This window comes from Lissotriton vulgaris, chromosome 5 (genome assembly GCF_964263255.1).
Source record: "Lissotriton vulgaris chromosome 5, aLisVul1.2, whole genome shotgun sequence".
NCBI classification, from domain to species: Eukaryota; Metazoa; Chordata; class Amphibia; order Caudata; family Salamandridae; genus Lissotriton; species Lissotriton vulgaris.
In genome coordinates, this window is record NC_141693.1 from 1,964,705,223 (window position 1) to 1,964,724,253 (window position 19,031).

General features: G+C 47.4%; 1 protein-coding gene across 2 annotated transcripts in view; it reads right to left on the bottom strand.

Annotated features, from left to right (window-relative positions):
- The window catches only part of LOC147717891 (cell adhesion molecule CEACAM5-like), a 145,783-nt gene that overhangs the window by 26,390 nt on the left and 100,362 nt on the right, over window positions 1-19,031 (bottom strand). For both annotated transcript variants that reach the window (XM_086924661.1, XM_086924662.1), the window contains 2 exons: window positions 14,291-14,608; window positions 35-167 (listed from right to left, as the gene is read on the bottom strand). In XM_086924661.1, the coding sequence (XP_086780787.1) occupies window positions 35-167; window positions 14,291-14,608 (451 nt within the window). The remainder of the gene's footprint in view (window positions 1-34; window positions 168-14,290; window positions 14,609-19,031) is intronic.

The following is a 19,031-nucleotide window of genomic DNA, read 5'->3' on the forward strand; positions in this document are numbered from 1 at the left end:
ATGAACACTTTAAACCCCATCCATCTTTCCATACCTCTCTGCAGTTCGCATTTTCGTTCTCCTCAGACAGCAGTAGATGCCAATCATGAGTAAGATGAAGAGTACGGCCGCCAGGACTCCGGCGACCCCCCACACCACTCGTGGATTTATGGGCTTGGCTTCAGCACCTGTGATGAGCAAGGCAAATTGCAAATTTTGAAAACTCCAAAGTATCCACATATTAAACACTTCCAGTATTTGCTCTTCCTTCACATGGCCATGTTTATAGGCATAAAAACTGGCCAAGTTCAAGGGTCATGTATCAGTAGCAATTAACAATTAATCGCCCTCAGCAGTAAGTGTGGTGACTCATCCTCAACCTGGACACGTCATCGGTGGCTGGCACTGGATTGGTCACGCCTAGAGATGGTTCAGCTCATGATGTGCACACTACAAGGTCTGGACCAAACAATATCTTGGAGGGGCGAAGACGACTGAACAAGAAGCTGTTGAATATTTTTACATGGTGCGTCTGCATTTTTTAGTGCGATTATTGCAGTGTGTGCATCCAGTGTTACTTTAATACCAAAGGTTGTAAAGTCACTGATCTAAAGATGGATGTGATGAAATATCAAAGTCTACATCTGAGTCACACAAAGGGGCAGGAGCTGGGATATTTTAAGGTAGTTCCTGTAAGGAATGTTTCTGCTCCTTGTGAACCCCTAAACCTTTCCTGTGCCCTGATGTGTGGTCTCTGCTGAGGTCTTGAGGTCCCACCCCTGCTTCAGCCCTCATGTGCTCCTGTGCAGGTGGGTCAAATCTTTCCTTATGTGCACTGCTCACTGGTAACGGGAGTCTGCCCACTCCAGGTCTGAGATAATGCTTGGTACACGAGGAATGTGTTTGTATGCTAAGGACACAGTTGTGATCTCTCTGCCCAGAAAAGCCTCATACATTTCCACATCAGTGACATATCGGATGCCTACTAGGCCTGGGCAGTGAACTTTGCCCCGTTTGAGGAGTTTTCTGCACTCCGCACACCGCGGAGCTCATGGAACGCAGAAAACTCCACTTCGAGATGTCAGCGGAGTTTATGGGCGTGTGCATGAAGATCTCTTTCAGTGACATGAATCAGTCCTTTTAAACATTACAGGGCATGTGTGATTGACACTGAAACTCATGAAATTGATATTCTTTGTGAAAGATTATGTTTCTAGATCATCATTTTATTATGGTTTTAAAATATTACTTAAAATCCAAACTGGGTACATATGAATACGTGATGGACTGGTGTCTGGTGAAACAATGAACACATAACACATGCTGGTTTGCGTTCTTGGGGTAGTTCACATCCTAAGAATTGACTAAGGAAGGACACAACATGTGAATAAAGCTGCTAATGACTCTTACTTACTACTGAGAGTAAGTCACAGCCAGCAGGAGCGCCCGCCCTCATCTCCTCCTCCACACATGGGATCTCTCTGATGTGCAGGAAAGGTTGGGACAAAAATACTCAGTGACACATAATTAGAAATGTTTGAAATTAGACTGCAGTGCCAGAGTTGTGCAAAGTCTGAAACACTGTGAAGTTTCTTAGTTTTTCAACTTTTCACCACATACAGCAGCATTTTCTGCAAAATATGTCTTGCTAGAGATTTTTTTCAGGGAATATTTTGTGGAAAAAACCTGGCTCAAAGCTTGGTTTAGTAGGTTCTTTCACTGTATGTTAAGCTTATCCAAGGTGGGAACATTTTTAAACGTGTACTGGCAAAGCCAGAAGGTATAGCCTGAGCAGGCCTGAGCAAGCTGGTCTAATTAGATTAAAAGAAAAACATGCTGTCACCTAAATATGATTCAGGGGGTGGTGATGGACAGAGTATCTGAATTAAACAGAACACTCGTACCCAGTCAACAGATCAGGGCTTGATCCATCACCGTTTTTTAGCTCACTGCACCATCCCAGCTCAGAACCTGGCTACATGCAAATTAGTCTGTCCCTGGCCCAGTGCATCATGGGAACAGGGCAGACCAAACTACCAAGCCAATTCTTTTACTGGAAAGGAAACAAGCTTCCGGGGACCGGTTTCTGGCATTACAGCCGTCGTCGGCCCGGCTTGCCTGAATCCTGATGGTGCAATGAGCAAGGGACTCATGTCTGAGCATACCCTTCCACGCTTATGGTGGACAAAACCTAAATATGGGCACCATACTGTTGGAATGAGCATTTTGAATAAAAATAAATAAAAAACATACATTGATAACAAGTCTTTCAGTTGCTCCATGCATATGAAATCACCACGGTATTTTATGCTACAGTTTACGTCTCATATTCCTGGTTACTTTTTCATAATTGTTAAATACTTATTATTAATCTGCGTATTCTGCATGTAAAGTGACCTATGTTAGATGATGATTATTTTAATCGTCAAAAAAAAGAAAGCACCACAGAACCAGGCAGTCAAATCAGTCAGATGAAATATTAAAATGGTGCTTAAACACTTTATAACAGCAACTTCTCAAAGTAAACAGAAAATAAGCCACCATCACCATGGGCATCAGTGAAGTGCGGGCAACGTAAATAGCCTCTACCTAAAGTTAATATAAATAATAAATACAATACAAAAGTAACTTTTGAACCCGCTTTGTCACTGAAGAGTACAACGTATTTTGGGTGGGTGTATGACCAATGTGCCCAGGCTTTGTGCTGTCACTCAAAGTGGAAAGAGCCAATGGTAAAGTGGGCTGACCTGTTGCCTCATGTTGTATGGTGTGATTGGCATAAACAACATGTGAATGACAATTTAATAGACCAATGGATGAAGCCTAATGACCAAAAGCCTCTCTTTGAATGCATCTTGTGTATGATTTTTTTTTAGGGTGGGGGGTGGGGAACATGCAGTCTGGTGACCAATTTAAAGCTGTCTCAAAGGCCAGGCCTAAAAATCTCAGTAGTTGGCAGAGGCAAACTCTATTGATTTACACACTTTTGACTGAAATTTGGGTTTTGTTTCTTCTTAAAATGCCAATAGGTCATGTGGGATTTTATGGTTTAAATCTTTTATTGAGATTTCAAAGAAAAAAAGGATACAGGGACCTCGAACGCACATTCAAGCAATGCAAGGCAAGCTCCAGTGCGACACAGGCATATATTACTAATGCAGAGCGGAGCCAATCAGTGATGTGGATCTCCTGTAACCCCTGGAAACACAACAACCCCGCCCTCCTCCTCCCTCTCCCCTTTGTCCACTAAACAAAAAGGTATCTTCCGCATGGCGAAAAGAAAAAGCAAGTGAGATAGTCCTCCCTGCTTGGGTTTCAGTTTGCGCTTGGGCGCCTTCTGGTCCGGTATTGGTGTGTCTGCTAATCGAAGCAGGCGCAAATACCTAGGGCAGCTCAATTCACGAAATTCTTTAGTGAGTAATGTCAAGAAGGGAAGCCACAACTCTGGGAATTTGTCACCTCGCCCTGCCCGCACCAACGACAGTTTCTCCATGCCAAGCACCATCCATAACGTATGTAACCAACCTGTATGCGTGGGGGCCTGTGGTGTCCTCCAATGTGCCAAAATATTTTGTGTGGCAGCCCCTGGCGCTATAGCAATGAGACGACCTCTCCGGGACTTCAGGGGGTACATTAGGGCTTTAGGCAGTCCCAGCAAGATGTAAGCGGGGAACCGGGGGAGCTGTGTATCCAGGTGGTCATCTATATCATCTATTATCGTGCTCCAGTACCCCTGTAGGCGGTCACAACTCCACAGCAGATGTTCCAATGTGCCAAACTCCCCATACCCCCTCCAGTATCGGTCGGTAATGTGTGGGTCAAATTGGTGGAGGCGTTCAGGTGTATGATACCAGTAGGTGGCCACTTTCGTCAGAGTTTCGGTCAGTCCAGTGTGGTATGCGGAATGGCGTGCACTATGGTAGATGCCACTCCATTTTTGTGTGTGAGAGATCTTCCTAATTCTCGCTCCCACCTGCACCAGCCAGCGTTGTGAGTGTAAATGTTTGTGAGGAGGAGGTGTTGGTATAAGTTGGAGATCAGTTTATTCTCGGATGTGCGGGTGACCAACCATTTCTCATAGGGGGAGAGGAGTCGTTGTGCCCCGGGCCTGACCTCAGGGTGAAGCGCCCAGTGACGAACCTGTAGGTATGTTGACCGTTCTTCCTCTGTGAGGCCATAGTCTTCCTTTACTTGTTGAAAGGAGAGCACACCATTTACATTAAAAAGATGACCTAGGGATTTGCAAGGGGAGTGTCGCCAGGCAGTGAATGCTTTTGGGTTGAGACCTGGAGTAAAGTCAGGGTTGGCGAGTATAGGTGTCATGGGGGGGGGGGGAGGAAGTCAAATCGTATTTGGTGGCAACCCGATCCCACACCTCCATGACCGTGCCTGTAATCTGAGATGCGTATAGGTTCGGCAGTCGGTGTCGTCTACGGAGAAAGGGAACCCCCTGTAGCGGCATACCCGCCACAGCTTGGTCTTGGAAGAGCCAATGTTTGCCCGATTCCAATTGATGCCATTCCACCAGGCTCCTAAGTTGCGCCGTGTAAAAATAAAGTTGGAGATCCGGTACCACCACTCTGCCGTAGCCCGGTGGAAGTAACTGCGATATCATGTTTCAAGCGTGGTCGACGGCCCTGCCAGATAAAGCGCGCCAGTTCAGACTGCGTTTGTTTTATCCAGTTCTTCGGTGGCCGTAGGGGAAGGGTCTGAAACAGATATAGAACCTGCGGCAAAAGGGTCATTTTGGTGGCGGCTATCCTCCCCAACCAGGAAAGGGAGTGGCGTTTCCATCTCCGAAGTTCCCCTCCGAGTTGTGTGCGCAGCCTGGCATAGTTCGCCTCGATGGTAGCTGGGAGTGTAGGGCCCAGGAGGATTCCCAGGTAGGGGACTGTGGTGTCCGACCACTGTATGTCATGTTCCTCCTGAACCTCGGCTAGCATCTCTGGTGTTGGAGACACATTAAGTGCTGTTGATTTGTCGGAGTTGATCTTGAACCCGGATGCGAGTGCAAAGTCGTGCAACTCTATAAATAACGCGCAAAGGTATTGGATTGGGTCGGTGAGGGAGAGTAAGAAGTCATCAGCATAGAGGCTAATTTGTGCCAGCGGTTCCATATAAAGGGCTAACAGGATAGGGGAGAGTGGGCAGCCCTGTCTGGTCCCTCTGCCGATCGAGAAGCGGGAAGAGGTATGTCCATTGACTCGCACCGTAGCGTTGGGCTGCTTACAGCAGTTTAGTATGCGAGTACAAAGTGTCTCTCCGAAGCCAAAAAGGCGCAGGACCTGCTCTAAGTAGGGCCAATGCACCCTGTCGAAGGCCTTTTCGGCGTCGATGGTGAGGAGCATGCTGGCCGGCCTCGCACGGGACCCGGCTTCAATGAGATGGAGGACTCTTTTGGTGTTGTCACTGGTCTGCCCCTGAGGTATAAAACCTGCCTGGTCCGGCTCCACTAGCTGTTGCATGTAAGGCGCCAAGCGACTCGCAATGATTGCCGAATATAGTTTGAAGTCAATGTTCAGCAGTAAAATCGGCCGATACGAACCACAGCGGGTCGCAACTCTGCCAGGTTTCGGTATGACCAAAATTACGGCCTCCAGGAGTTCTGCGGGGATCGCGCCCGGCTCAGCAAAGGAGTTAAAAATGTCCCGAAGGAAAGGGGCCACTTGGTGACAAAATGTTTTGTAAAAGATTGCGGGGTACCCATCAGGGCCGGGCGACTTCCCAAGCTTTAAGCGTGAGATCGCATGCACCACCTCCTCCAGGCCTATGGGCCTGTCCAGAAAGTCCGCCTGGGACGGAGTAAGAGATGGAAGACGTGCACCCTGTAGGTAGGTCTGGGCCGCCTGTAGGTCAAGAGTGTCGCCTGCGTAGAGCGACTGATAAAATGCCCCAAAGGTTTCTGTTATGGCAGCATCGTCCGAGACTAGATCGCCTCTGTCTGTTCTTATGGCCTGCACACCCTGTCACTGTCGCTGTTCCCGCAGTTTGGTCGCTAGTAGCCGTCCGCACCGGTCCCCTCCTGTATAGTAGGCCCGTTTGAGGCGAAGGGCTGCATATCCTGCAGCATCTTGGTCCAAGGCGGCTAACATCTTTCTCTCGGTGCAGAGCTGACGCCATGCCCGAGCCGCCCCCATTGCATTGGTGCATTTGTTCTAGTTCTGCTACGCGTTGCGTTAGTTCGGCTCTCTTCTGCGCCCGCTCTCTATTGTTGGCTGTGGCGATCAATATGAATTCCCCTCGCAGGACAGCCTTAAGGGCAGCCCACCGAGTGGCCCGTGTGATGTCGGTGTTGTTGTTGTGAGTCAAGAATTGTGTAATGGTGGCTTTGATCCGGTCGACCGTCGAGGGGGTGTGGAGAAGGGCGTCTCTAAGGCGCCAGTGTCGTTGTGGGTGCGGGGTGGCTGGCAGAAGGAACACGGCTACCAACGGCGAGTGGTCCGACAGTGAGGCTGGCAAAATCTCTACCTCGTGTTTGCGTTGAACCAGTGAGGAAGTGCAAAGGAAATAGTCAAGCCTAGCATAGGATTTATGAGCCCCAGAATGGTAGGTGTAAGCTGTACTACGTGGATGGAGGTGTCTCCACAGGTCAGTGAGGCCTAGGTCACGGAGATGCGTGTGTCCCGCCCTGGAGAGAGCCCCCACCTGGCCTGTTCTCTGTCAAGAGCGGTCCGCTACGTTGTGGAAAACCAGGTTAAGGTCGCCCCCAGCACCAGATGTTGTTCCGTATTGGCCGTAGCTGCCGCTAGCGCTGTCTGGAGAAAGGTTTCTTGACCATCGTTGGGTGCGTATACCGAGCCCACTAGTACCGTGAGTCGCCCTCTTATCGCCTCTCGTTGGAGTACCCTGCCCTGAAAGGATTTGGATACCAATATTGCTACTACTGCCTTTTTCTGGGGAGAAGAGGAGAAAAGCTGCGTAGGAAAGGTGCGTGTCTTGAGGCGGTGTTTGTCTTTGGTTAGTAGGTGGGTCTCCTGGAGGAGACAGATATCGGCTGAAGAGTGCTCTACGAGAGATAGGACAGCTCGGCGCTTTATGGGGTTGTTGAGCCCCCTTACATTAAGGGTAAGTACCTTGAGTTTTGAATGTGTCATTGGTGGGCACGGTAGTACCTGACCTCTGAGGAGTGTGCCAAAAGTAAAGCCAAAAAAGAGTGTGGACAAAGGAGAGACTCTACCCCCAAAACAACCCCCCCAACAAAACCCAACAACTCCTGGTTCCCGCACCTCCCACCCCCTCTCCCGCCCCCAACCCCACCATCCCTTCAATTCCCCATCCCAACCCCAGCCATCCTCCCACCAACCCCCCTCCTCCCTCCCTTACCCCAATATGGAATCCCCAGTTGCAAACCATAGTCTCGGGCCTATCGGAACATAGTTCAGGTCCGTAGAGTTCCATTGTGGAGGAAAACGTGGCAGCCCCGGCGGTTCCCCCACCCCTCCCCCCTTTTCAAAGGTAACATAATAGAGGCATCTCCCTTGAGCAAGGCATCTCAGGCCTGTGCTGTAGTGTCTTTGATCACCTCCTGGACGGCCTCCGCCTGTACCTGGGCCAGCGTCGCCGGGTCAGGTCTGAGAATCGGCTTAGAAGGGCGGCGTTGTCGTACCTGCTGCCATCCGCCTCTGGATCGTTGCGTGGGTCCGTCCTACGATCGTCGTGGGGAAGTCTCTCCAGAATCCCCCTCTTCTGGCAAATCAATATCCAGTAAAGCGCATGTCTCGCGGAGGGATCGGAGTTGGTGCAGGGCCCCGTTCCATTTAAAGACCAGGCGAAATGGGTGACCCCAAGAGTAGGGCACTCCTTTATCGTGCAAGAATGTCGTGGCTACTTTGAAGGCCCTTCTTTTCTGCAGCGTGATGGCTGATAGGTCTTGAAAAAGGGCTATAGGGCTGCCCCGGAAATGAAGAGGTTGTTTCTGGCGGGCCTCTTTTAAAATCCGCTCCTTCAGAGGGAAGTCCGGGAGGTAGGCCAGAATGTCCGACGGGGGGCAGGCGCTCGCCGCACCATGCCAACTCTGTGTGCGCGATCAATGCGAATGTCAAACTCAGCTGATTCCCCAGGGATCTCTCTGAATAGCTCCTGCAGGTAACAAGTGATGCTGACCCCCTCTGCTTTCAGTGGTACACCCCTGACCTGTATGTTGTTCCTCCGGGAGCGGTTTTCGAGGTCCTCCGCATGGGCCTGGAGGTCCACTTGTTGTTCCCGGTGGCGAAGGACTTCCTGCAGTAGGAGTTCTACCTCCTCACTGCGGTTGTGATCTGTGTCTTCCATTGCGGCCACGCGCTCCCCCAGGCCATCGACATCCCTACTGAGTTCGCGCTGCTCCCCTGCCAGATCTTGTTTCAGGGCCTGGAAATCGTCCCACAGATTGTTGAAGAGTGACTCGAGGAAGGCCTTCGTGATGGGCGCCCCTTCATCATCCTGCCGCTGGGCATTGGTGCTTACTGTGGGTGGGGGAGAGGCCTGATTTTTCTCCCCTTTTGGGGCGCCCTTGTGAAGCATGTTGGTGATTGTGCGATTGTTTCTACGCCCCGTGTTAGCCATATCGCCGTTGTTTCACTGACTCCCAAGGGTCGAGGGGGTCTGCGTCGTCAAGCGGGAAAGCTGTAGGTGTACACCACTAGAGCAGCCCAGCCTCCTAGCAGCGTCCAGGCCCGGCTAGGGAGATCGGCGGCCCTCCAAGATGCTCGTGGTCGGGGCCCCCTAGCTCCCGATTCCCCTCTGACCCCAAATGAAGAGGGCGCTTTGGTAAGGCCAAATGAGGTTCCAGGCCCGGACAGTATCGCGTTTCAGGTGTGAGTCTTAGGGATCACTGCTGGCGGCAGCCAGGTCCCCCCGGGTCCAGAGCCGGGGCCTCAAGATCAGCCCCCCTTGGATGAGTATTTAGGCGGCCTCCGGGCAGCAGTGGCAGGGCCCCCCGAGTGCAGGTGTGTAGGCGCTGTGAGGCCAGCGGCAGAAGGCTCCTCCCCCAGTGGCAGGTCTAAGGGCAGGTCTCTGCCTCCGTCAGGCTAGGCCCGGAGCCGGGGGCTCGAGTTTGGTGGCTCTTCGTGCTGCGTGCGCAGGCTCCTGACCCCTGTAGCTATCCCCTGGGGCGGCAAAAGACAGGAGGGGGGGCTAGCTGCTCCACAATCAGGCAGGCGAGTGTTCTGAGATCCTGGCCAGGAGCCCCCAGACCTGGTATCAGCTGGGGGTGGGCTCTCTCCTCCTCCCGGGCCAGGCCCAGAGCCGGGGCCTCAATTTAGGCGATCGCCAGTGCCCCAGCCTCTCACCTCCGTCTCCCGCAGTCGCCTCCCGGGTCAGCCGATGATGGAGAGCAGCCGCTCCACCACAGGAGCGGGCGATTCAGCCTGGGCACACCGCTGGAAGCCCCCGTCCGGGAGCGCAGCCGCAGGCGCGTTCTGATCTCGTCCGGATCCGGCCAGGCCCAGAGCCGGGGCCTCAATTTTGGGGACGGCTCACCGGGAGTAGCCAGGCCGCCGCCGGCACCGACGTCTGGCATCTCAAACTGTGTGCTGGGGCTCGTCCGATTCTGCTGGGGCTCATCCCCGGCTGCGATGCAGTCTACCTCTCTCCGCCGGCGGTGATTAGTTGGCCGCTTGTCGTCTGCAGGGCACGGCGGGACGCCTCAGCTCACATCCGCCATGCTAGCACTCTGTTGCACTGGGATCACCGCAGAGGGCCGGAGAGGGGCTCCGGCAGCTACACCCGTGATTTACTCCAGCCAGGAGCATTGTGCCACAAAACACAGCTCAGCGCTACAGGATTCTGTGATTTTATGGAGATAGCCGGCTGATGAAAAGGTTATTCGGGGATCAGGGCCGGGGAGCCGGGTGAAGCACGTCTCGTCAGGTCGCCATCTTGGCCAAGCCCCCCCATGTGGGATTTTAGGGGTATAAACAGACATCTCACTAGATTTTTGCTGACATCACTCTGTAATAAAGTGAGATTTTCCTTCATTATTAACATATTATGAATCAGAGCCTAGTATTCACCTTCATAGTGCCTCGGTAGGAGACATTGAACTTTACAGCACTTCTAGAACAGGAAGGCCTATTTTCCTATACCAGAGGCTCGCAGGGCATGAGCCAGTCCCCTATAACTGGAGACAGTGATGTTTCTTGCGTTTGCTGTGTGGCTGTGTTGTATGTGGATGTTCTGAGAAGGTGTGCTATTAGAGGTGTCTTCTGAGATGACACAGTGCAGGTTGCAGAAGATGGTGGTACCCTGCCTCAGGGTTCAGGTCTTTAATTCTCTCCGGGATTGTCTTGTTAGTGCTAAATCTTAAAACAACATACGACTTCAGCAACATCCATGTCTGGAATTGGGTAACAGCTGGGTAGCTGGAGTTGTAAGTTCTATTAAAATTAAAAATGGAGCATTGCTCAGTTATAGAGGGAAAAATGGAAGCGGATTCGCTGCTCAAGATACAAGTGATCGATTTCTTTGTGCACAGGGTTTAGATGTTCAGTGGCCAACATCTCCTGGAACCCTACTAGTGCATTCCTGTGGTACTGCATAACTATAAAACTATTTCCTCTTCTATTTCTTTTTGCCTACAATTACCACAATTTGTTGGTATTTTCTACGTTTCTAGGCAGATATTTTACAAGTATCCAATAATTGTAAACCAATGATAGGAATATGTCCAAATAATCTCTCTTTTTTATCTATAAGGAAGATCTTATCTTAAGATTTACTTAAAAACTCTCTGAAGAAAACCATCTGAATTGCACATGTTATGTTATGTTAATCACACGTATAGAGTCCACGGTTACCCTGGGGTGTCCTGGTACTAAGTACTGCCTGCTGGGGAACATAAAGATGTGTACTACTGGGAGAAAAGCCATGTTTTCAGCCCTTTCATAAAGGAATGGAGATCCGGGGAATTCCTGAAATGAAAAGGAAGATACATCCATGCCCTGGAGGCACAAGTGATAAAGCTCCTGCCTCCCCAATTGACTTTTCTGAATGAGGGGACTAGAACTTGTTTAGCTCCTGTGGAGCATAGCAGTCTTCCAGGGACGTACCATTGAAATGTATGCCTAAGGAAATCAGGTCCTGCTCCATTGATGGCCTTGAAGACGGTGCAAAGTGCCTTAAAGCGTACTCTTTGTTCAACAGGGAGCCAATGAAGTTGCCTAGGTTCCTCCTTTACGGGGACAAATTCCAGAGTCCCTGAGAGTAAACGGGCCGCTGCATTTTGGGCAAGTTGAAGCCGATTGATGTGTTGTTTTTGGGCATTAAGATATAAGCCATTACAGTAGTAAAGGCACAACATTATAAGGGATGTTACCACTGTCTTAAGGCTGTTTTCAGTGAGAAAAAACATAATTTTTCTTATAATTCTTAGTGCTAGAAAGGAGGCCGAGATCACCATACTTATTTGGTCACCCATGGTGAGTTTGTTGTCCACCAATACCCCCGGGTTTTTAGCTTTCCTAGTGGGTAAGGGGCAGGATCCAAGGTCTTCTGGCCACCATTCGGATGTCCACATAATTAAACGTGGATGGATCCAGTGGCCACTACCAGTGAATACTGCAGTGATGGCGCATTTAATCACACTGTACAATCTGGGTGATCTTTTCTTGACCAAAACTTGGCTTTCGCAATAATCACCCCGTCCTTGACCTAATGTTCCCAAACGGAACAATTTTCTGTGAAAATACCAAGAAAACAAAAGGGGAAGTTGAGTGGTTATGCACAAAGAGCACATCAATGACAATCCACTGGCTTCGCTCATTGCTAGCTCCTTCAAATGCCTACACTTAACTACTCAGATCTCCAACACAGTCCAGGAAAACATAACATCTACTTAAAGAACTCACCATTCAACCCAAACCCATCTATGAATTGATGATTAACACTCAGAATATAACTTTGAAATCCATGAAATCTGAAATCACTGTTTTAGTTATTCCAAGCAAAGTACAAGGAACAGCACCAATTCCGATATTAAAAAACTCAAGAAAAGGCTCCGGCTCTAGCTCACCATTACAGCTCCACCATCCTGAAATGGATGGGTACGCTAGCTCCCTTGTGTAGAACACAAACTAAAAACAGAAGCAATAAAGGCAGGCTTACTCCTTCTCTAAACTGAGTAAGAAAAAATGCACATTCTCTCGAACAGAAATGGAAGAAATGTCCATTGTTCACTGTCACAAACAATATGAAACAAAAAAGGAATTACAAATCAACCTACTGATTACTAAAGCTACATTCTTCAAAACTCGGAGTCTTCTGACCAGCAGACTCTTCCACGTTGTAATGTTATAGCCCTCTGATATTGGAAAATCTTCTGGTACACATGATGAAAACTGTGAAGAACTGGCAAACTTCTTAACACCCAAAGTACACGAAATCTCCAATGATATTACACTAAGACAACTACTTGTGACTCAAGAGAGACTAGCACTGCCCCTAAAGTGGTCTGCAACATCTGGAGTTCCTTCAGGTTGGAAGTACTGGACTAAATAATCACCACTAAACCTTCGAGCTATCCAATCGACTCTTTACCACCTGATTTAGCAAACCGCGTCAGTCCCTCTCTGGTGCTCTTATGTAAAGATAGAGTTAACATCTGCATCGCGGTATCATCCACTCCTCCTTAAAGAAGTGCATTATAAGTAGGGCTCCTGGTTTTAAGGTATTTTTGTTTTTTTACATTCCATCTGTATTTATCCATATTTTTTTTTGTCAGCTTCATCTGTATTTATCCATATTTATTATGGGTTTTGTGAAAAAAATAAAGCTGAAACTGGTATATTTCCACATTTATTTAACCAATAAATATGCAGTCATGCTTCAATGCCAGATTTCAGGGATATGAACACCCACAGAAGATAAATCAATGCACTTATATGAAAACCTGCACATTTCAGTATCAACCTTATGCATATCTACTGCTGTTTAAACTTCTTTAATAAAATTCCTTTCTTTTTTAACCCCCTTATCTATCATTTCACAGTTATTGGCCTGGCAGCCATGGCAGACAGTATTTAGAATCACTTGAAAAGCATCCAATTTCCATTTTTATCCACATTTAAAAATGAATACAGACAAGAAAATAAGTGTTTTTCTGTCTGTATTTATCTGTAAAAATCAGTAAAAACGGAAAACAGGAAGCCTTAATTAAAAGGCATGCTTTAAATGCAAAGGCTGGTGCAGGCTGTAAATAGAACACCAGTCCAACCATACCTCTATCCTTCCTTGCCAAAATCATGGAAAAATAGGTTGCCCATTAGCTGTACCAATAAATGACAGAGAGAGAGGGAACTATTGGACAACTATGAGTCTGAGGTTGACCTGTACATAGGACTTAAAGTACGATGCTCCAGGGGATTGATGCTATCTACCGGGCAATGGACAAGGGGAAGTGAAGCTGACTTCTGGACCATTGAGCAGTGTTGGATACCAGCGTGCATGACTTACTACCGGATACATCATCCATCCGATTCGGTGTTGCCGGACCGTCTTAGAGTGGTGCAAGTCTTACCTAGATGCCCCGGCCAAAAGGGTAAATTTAACCAAACCTATGCAGATCACCTGACCACTCCTTTTGGAGTCCCCCAAGGACCTATAGAAGTTAACCTCCTTTTAAACTTCTATGTTGAACCTCTTGCGGCTTAATACAAACCACAGGTATGCAGATGATGCCCTGAAGTGCATAAAGATCAACAATAACCCATCGAATGAAGATTCTGTTTGTGACGTGAGGATGCACTTCACAGTAAAAATTAGTGTAAAAAAACAAACACAATGCGAACAGCCACTCGCGTTCTGTTGTTCCTCTGTGTTGACGGTAAATTTTTATCACGAATGTCGTGTTTGTGATACATTTTTACCACGAGCATCACATAATTACAAGATATTGTGGAACGTTGCAATTTCAGGAATTTCACGTAACATTCGAAATTAGAAATTTGTGCAATTACGCAAATAATGCCAGTGCAATTTAAATGTGCCCAGGCCTACTAAAGACATCATGGATGGCCTATTTAAAATTAAAAATGAGCACCAATTAATGTTTAAACAAAACACAATGCATCATTAACAGGCGTGATACGCAGAGCAACATCACAAAGAAATGGCAGACAGACTTACAAGAAGCGGAGCTTGGCCCTAAAACGGCCCACAGCTTCAAACCTCTTGGCTTCTTGCTGGGCTACAAATAAAACTTAAAACTTTCACAAAGGGCACAACAACAGGTAAAGGTACAAAAATCAATAAACAGATTACACCATATGAGACAATATCTGTGCTATAGAAAAAGCAATTTATGAATAAAATAGCAGATTCCAAGCTTGAGACTCACCCCTGGTGCTGTGGCCCCCTGGAGGTGCGGAGGTTGTCTGGGAAGTAACAGGGGCGTCTTGTCCCCCCGTCACCTCCAGACAGAGCTCGACCAACGCCCTTCCATCTTTATCCAGACAGCTCCAGAGGCCGCGGTGCTCCGGACCCAGCGTAGGGATGGTTAACACTCCCTTTCTCAAGTGTCGAGATCCATCAACCACGGACTTGTTCACCGCCTGCCCGTCCTGCAGCCACGTGACGGGGTCTTTACTCCCGCAGCACGAGAGTTTCATCTGTTCGCCAAGTTGATCGGCGCCTTGGGCGGGTGCAGGGTCACAACCTGTGGCAGAAAAGAGGTCAATTCTGTCCTCTCACTGTGCACCATACATTCCCACGTCTCTTGTCACAGATACAGCTGTCCCTTGACGGATACAGCCCTCTCTTACAATGCGGCTCTATCATCTTTCACAGCCTCACATGCACAGCTGTCTCTTTCTGGACCCTCCTCTGTCTCTTCACAGCCCTTTTTGGACACAACCCTCTCTTACAATGCGGCTCTATCGTCTTTCACAGTATCACATGCACAGCTGTCTCTTTCTGGACCCTCCTTTTCCTCTTTCATAGCCCTTGACGGACACAGACCTCGCTTACAATGCGGCTCTATCATCTTTCACAGCCTCACATGCACAGCTGTCTAGACCCTCCTCTCTCTCTCTTCACAGCCATTGACGTACACAGACCTCTCTTACAATGTGGCTCTATCATCTTTCACATATGTTTTCACAAGAACAAGGGAACCCAAAAGGTATATCATAGGGACCTTGGGCAGTATCAATTTACAAAAGACAATGGTCCCTATATGTGGACAGGATAGCAAAAAATAATAATCATACACCTAATAAGTAGTATGTTTCTTTGTCCAGCCGGACAAGAATTTTATTTTAAATGATCAAGTTCATAGAGAGAGTTTTAAGACCAAGATAACAAGTGGGCACAGCCGTGACCCACAACATTTAAGACAAAACAACAAAGAAATGGCCAAAAAGGCAAAGCGAAAATCTGTCTGTATACTATTGTTCAGTGCTACAGACTCAATCTCTTAAACATAACCATACCATTGCGTCAAACAATATGGGGTTTTTTGTCGACGACGTTTCGATGCCTTTTTAAATTATGACATCATCATCAGGACAAGAATTATCAGCATTATTGTTTTCTTCAACAATTATTAACACAATGCCTATTATCGCATTACTTTACATGAAGGAAATGGGAGGCAAGGGGGAAGGAAAAACAGAAATTGTATATAAGTATCAGCATGTAAGGAACAATTTATAAAAAAACATGAGTGACATGAGAATTGTGGCGAGTGAAAAACCATGCATATAGCTGAGTGGAGTCGATAATCGGCGAGTGAAGGGGAGTTCCAGGTCTCTATTAAGATCAATAGCAAGTGAGGGTGGAACATACTAGTCATGATTACCCAATCGTTCCGGTGATGAAAAGGCTAAGTGGTGAATGGCGTGAAAAACTACTGTGGCTAAGTTCATGGAAGTGTCAATAATCACGGGCGATGGTACGTCGTGGATGGCGTGAAACATTTATTGGTTAAGTCAATGCTATGGCAATAATTGCGGGCGGTGGCAGGAGAAGAAACCTACATGTCGGTTTACTTGCTGGTTGTCTCGTTCTGGGTTATTAAGGAGAAACCGCGGGGCTAATGGCATTCTGAGGAAAGAAAAATGTGACATTAACGGTACCGGTCTATGAATGAGGCAGGGTGTTGGATCGAGGGTCGAGGACACAGTTACCTTTCAAAACAATTCCGGGCCTTCCATCAAGGTTGCATGGGAACGCCAGGAGCGCGATGGCTCAATCTGAAAGGGAGCGGGCGGATAGATACTTGCATGTAAAAGTATCAGGGTGCTCCAAACAGAGTTACAGGCTGGCGAGATTGACTTCCTTGTATTGGCAGGAGCACTGTGGCTAATACGGGAGTCCGATGGAAGAGAACTTCTGAACAACCATGCGAGCTAACTAATCAACCCTCATAGTCTCTAGAAATCGATGATGGACTTACTGTGACTAGGTAGAGCAGTGCGGCGGCCATATTGGAGTGGTGAAAGTGATCAGTGTGATTGTGTATAACTAAAAATGCAGCATGCATTAACCGCAATATGTGACTTCTTTAATAAAACAGTTTAAATGATAGAAATGACATTTAACTGAGATTACAATAAGGAGGTCCAGTCCTCAAGACGGTTAAGGCCTTTTCTGATACTGTCAGTTTTTAGAATCCAATGCAGTTCCTCTTTATTCAGCAATTGGGATAGATCCGCTCCTCTTGGAGGTGGTTTGATGATAGAAACAACTGTCCAAAGTAATTCATCTTCGCTGTAGCCTTTTTTGTGGAAATGTTCAACTAGTGGTGCATTGGCCGTGTTACACCGGATCCTGCTTTGGCGTTGGCCAATTCTTAGTTTTACTTTCTGACTTGTCTGCCCTATATAAATAAGCATGCAGGGACAGAAGATTACATATACCAAATTTACAGAGTTACAGTTGGAAAAGTATCTTCGGTCAAATTTGATAGTACCATATTCAAAAGATTTTCCTTCAATAGTAGAGTCACAATAAATGCAATTCCCACATTTAGAATGGCCAGTTAAAGGTGGGAGACCCCATGCATCATTTATAGTCGTTTTTAGGGGTTGTGTAGGCAGAGATGCTCTTACTAGGTGGTCTTTGATGTTTTTGGCCCGTTTGAAAGCGAACATTGGACGTTCTAGTGTCAGTTGACCAGCATTGAGGACTGGCCAGTGCTTGAGCACACTCCTTCTGATAGCATTGGAGGCTGGGGAAAATGTGGTGACACAAATGAGTCTATTCTGATCTTTTTTCTCCTTCGGTTCCAGGAGGGTTTCCCTTGGGCAATACCAGGCTTTTTTTGAAGAGCGGCGCACTAGCTTACGAGGGTAACCTCTGTTCCTAAGTTTGCGGCTGAGGGTTTTAGCTTCAGTAAAATAATCCTCCTTGAAATAGCAGTTGCACCTAATGCGTAGGAACTGGGAGAAAGGCAGGGAATCACGCAAAGCTCTTGGGTGATGGCTACTGTACTCAAGAAGAGTGTTGCGTTCAGTAGGTTTTCCGTGTAGAGTGGTGGTGAGGCGACCTTCTGTGTTTTTTATTTCTAGATCTAAGAATGGGATGCTCTCTTTACTGGTGGATAAGGTATATTTGAGGCCTCCACTGTTGTTGTTGAGCCAGTGTTGAAAAAGTGGGAGGTTATCAAGTGATTCAGTCCAAAGTAGAAAAATGTCATCAATGTAACGTTTCCACAATGTGATACCATTGTGGAAAGGATTGGACACATTCAAAATACTGTTGGTCTCTAAATGATCCATGTACAGAATGGCCAGGTTAGGTGCAAAAATTGCTCCCATAGAGGTACCCCTAACCTGGCCATAAAACTGTCCTTCGAAAAGAAAAAAGTTCTTAGTCAGGCAAATTTCCAGTAACTGGAGGATAAAGTTAGATGGGACACTGTGAGGACGTGTTCGTGTCTCTAACACCCCTTCAATCACACGAAGAGATTCGTATTGGGAGATGTTAGTATAAAGTGATTCCACATCCAGCGTGCACATGGTGCTGGATGTGGGATCTAATGAATAGTCTTCGATCATATTAATCATAGCCATACTGTCTTTGATATAGCATGTGGTATCTGGTACAAATGGCTTGATAAAGAATTCTATATAGTGGCCCAATGCTTCGAGGACTGAACCACACCCAGATACTATGGGCGGCCTAGTGGAGATTGTGGGTTTTTATGCACTTTCGGGGGGAAGTAGATCACAGGGATGCAGGGAGATTTAGTATTAAGGAAATCAAATTCCTTTTTAGATAGGAAGCCTAGGTCAAGTGCCTCTGAAGTGACTTTAGCAATCATGTCCTGAATCTCTGCAGTGGGGTTGCGAGGAAGTTTACAATAGTGCTCATGGTTGCTCAGTTGACACATTATTTCATCTTTATACAAGTTGATATCTTGGATCACGATGCCTCCGCCTTTGTCGGCAGGTTTTATTATTAATGACTGGTTGTTTTTCAAGGAGGCAATGGCATTTTTCTCTTCTATCGTGATGTTATAAGGTATAAAGGACCTCTTGTTTTCCAGATCAGTAACGTCTTTTAGGATTAGTTTTTCAAAAGTTGGTATCTCTGGCGGGATCATGCCAGTGGTGGGGGAAAATTTAGATGGTGGTTTGAATGGAGTGTTACCAGGTTCAGAAGGAGAGGGATTCAAAAGGAAATAGCTGTGGAGGCGAATTTTCCTAAAGAACCGTAATAATTCCACCTGTATATCTTGAAAATTGGGGCATACTGTGGGAACAAATGACAGGCCTCTGCTCAATAACGAGACTTCAGTACTGGACAGGATATGTTCAGTGAGGTTAAAGATGGGCTAGAGACCGGTCTCTAAATCAGTGCTGATATCATTGGGAGTATGATCTGATGATGTTACTATCGGTAATGCTGTCTGCGTGTGAAACGTTCGCCTGGGGGGTTTACTGGTTTTTTCCATGTTGAGGGTTGCTTTCCTCTGCCCCTTGGTTGACCCCGACCCTCTTCTAAAAAAGGACGGTTAGAAGGGCCTGGGCTGTCGCTTTGGTCTGACTGTCCAGAGGAATCAGCTGAGCTATCAGTGAAGCCAACAAACTGTTGCCTCCTGTTGAATCGTCCCCAGGGTCTTTGATTTTGTGGAC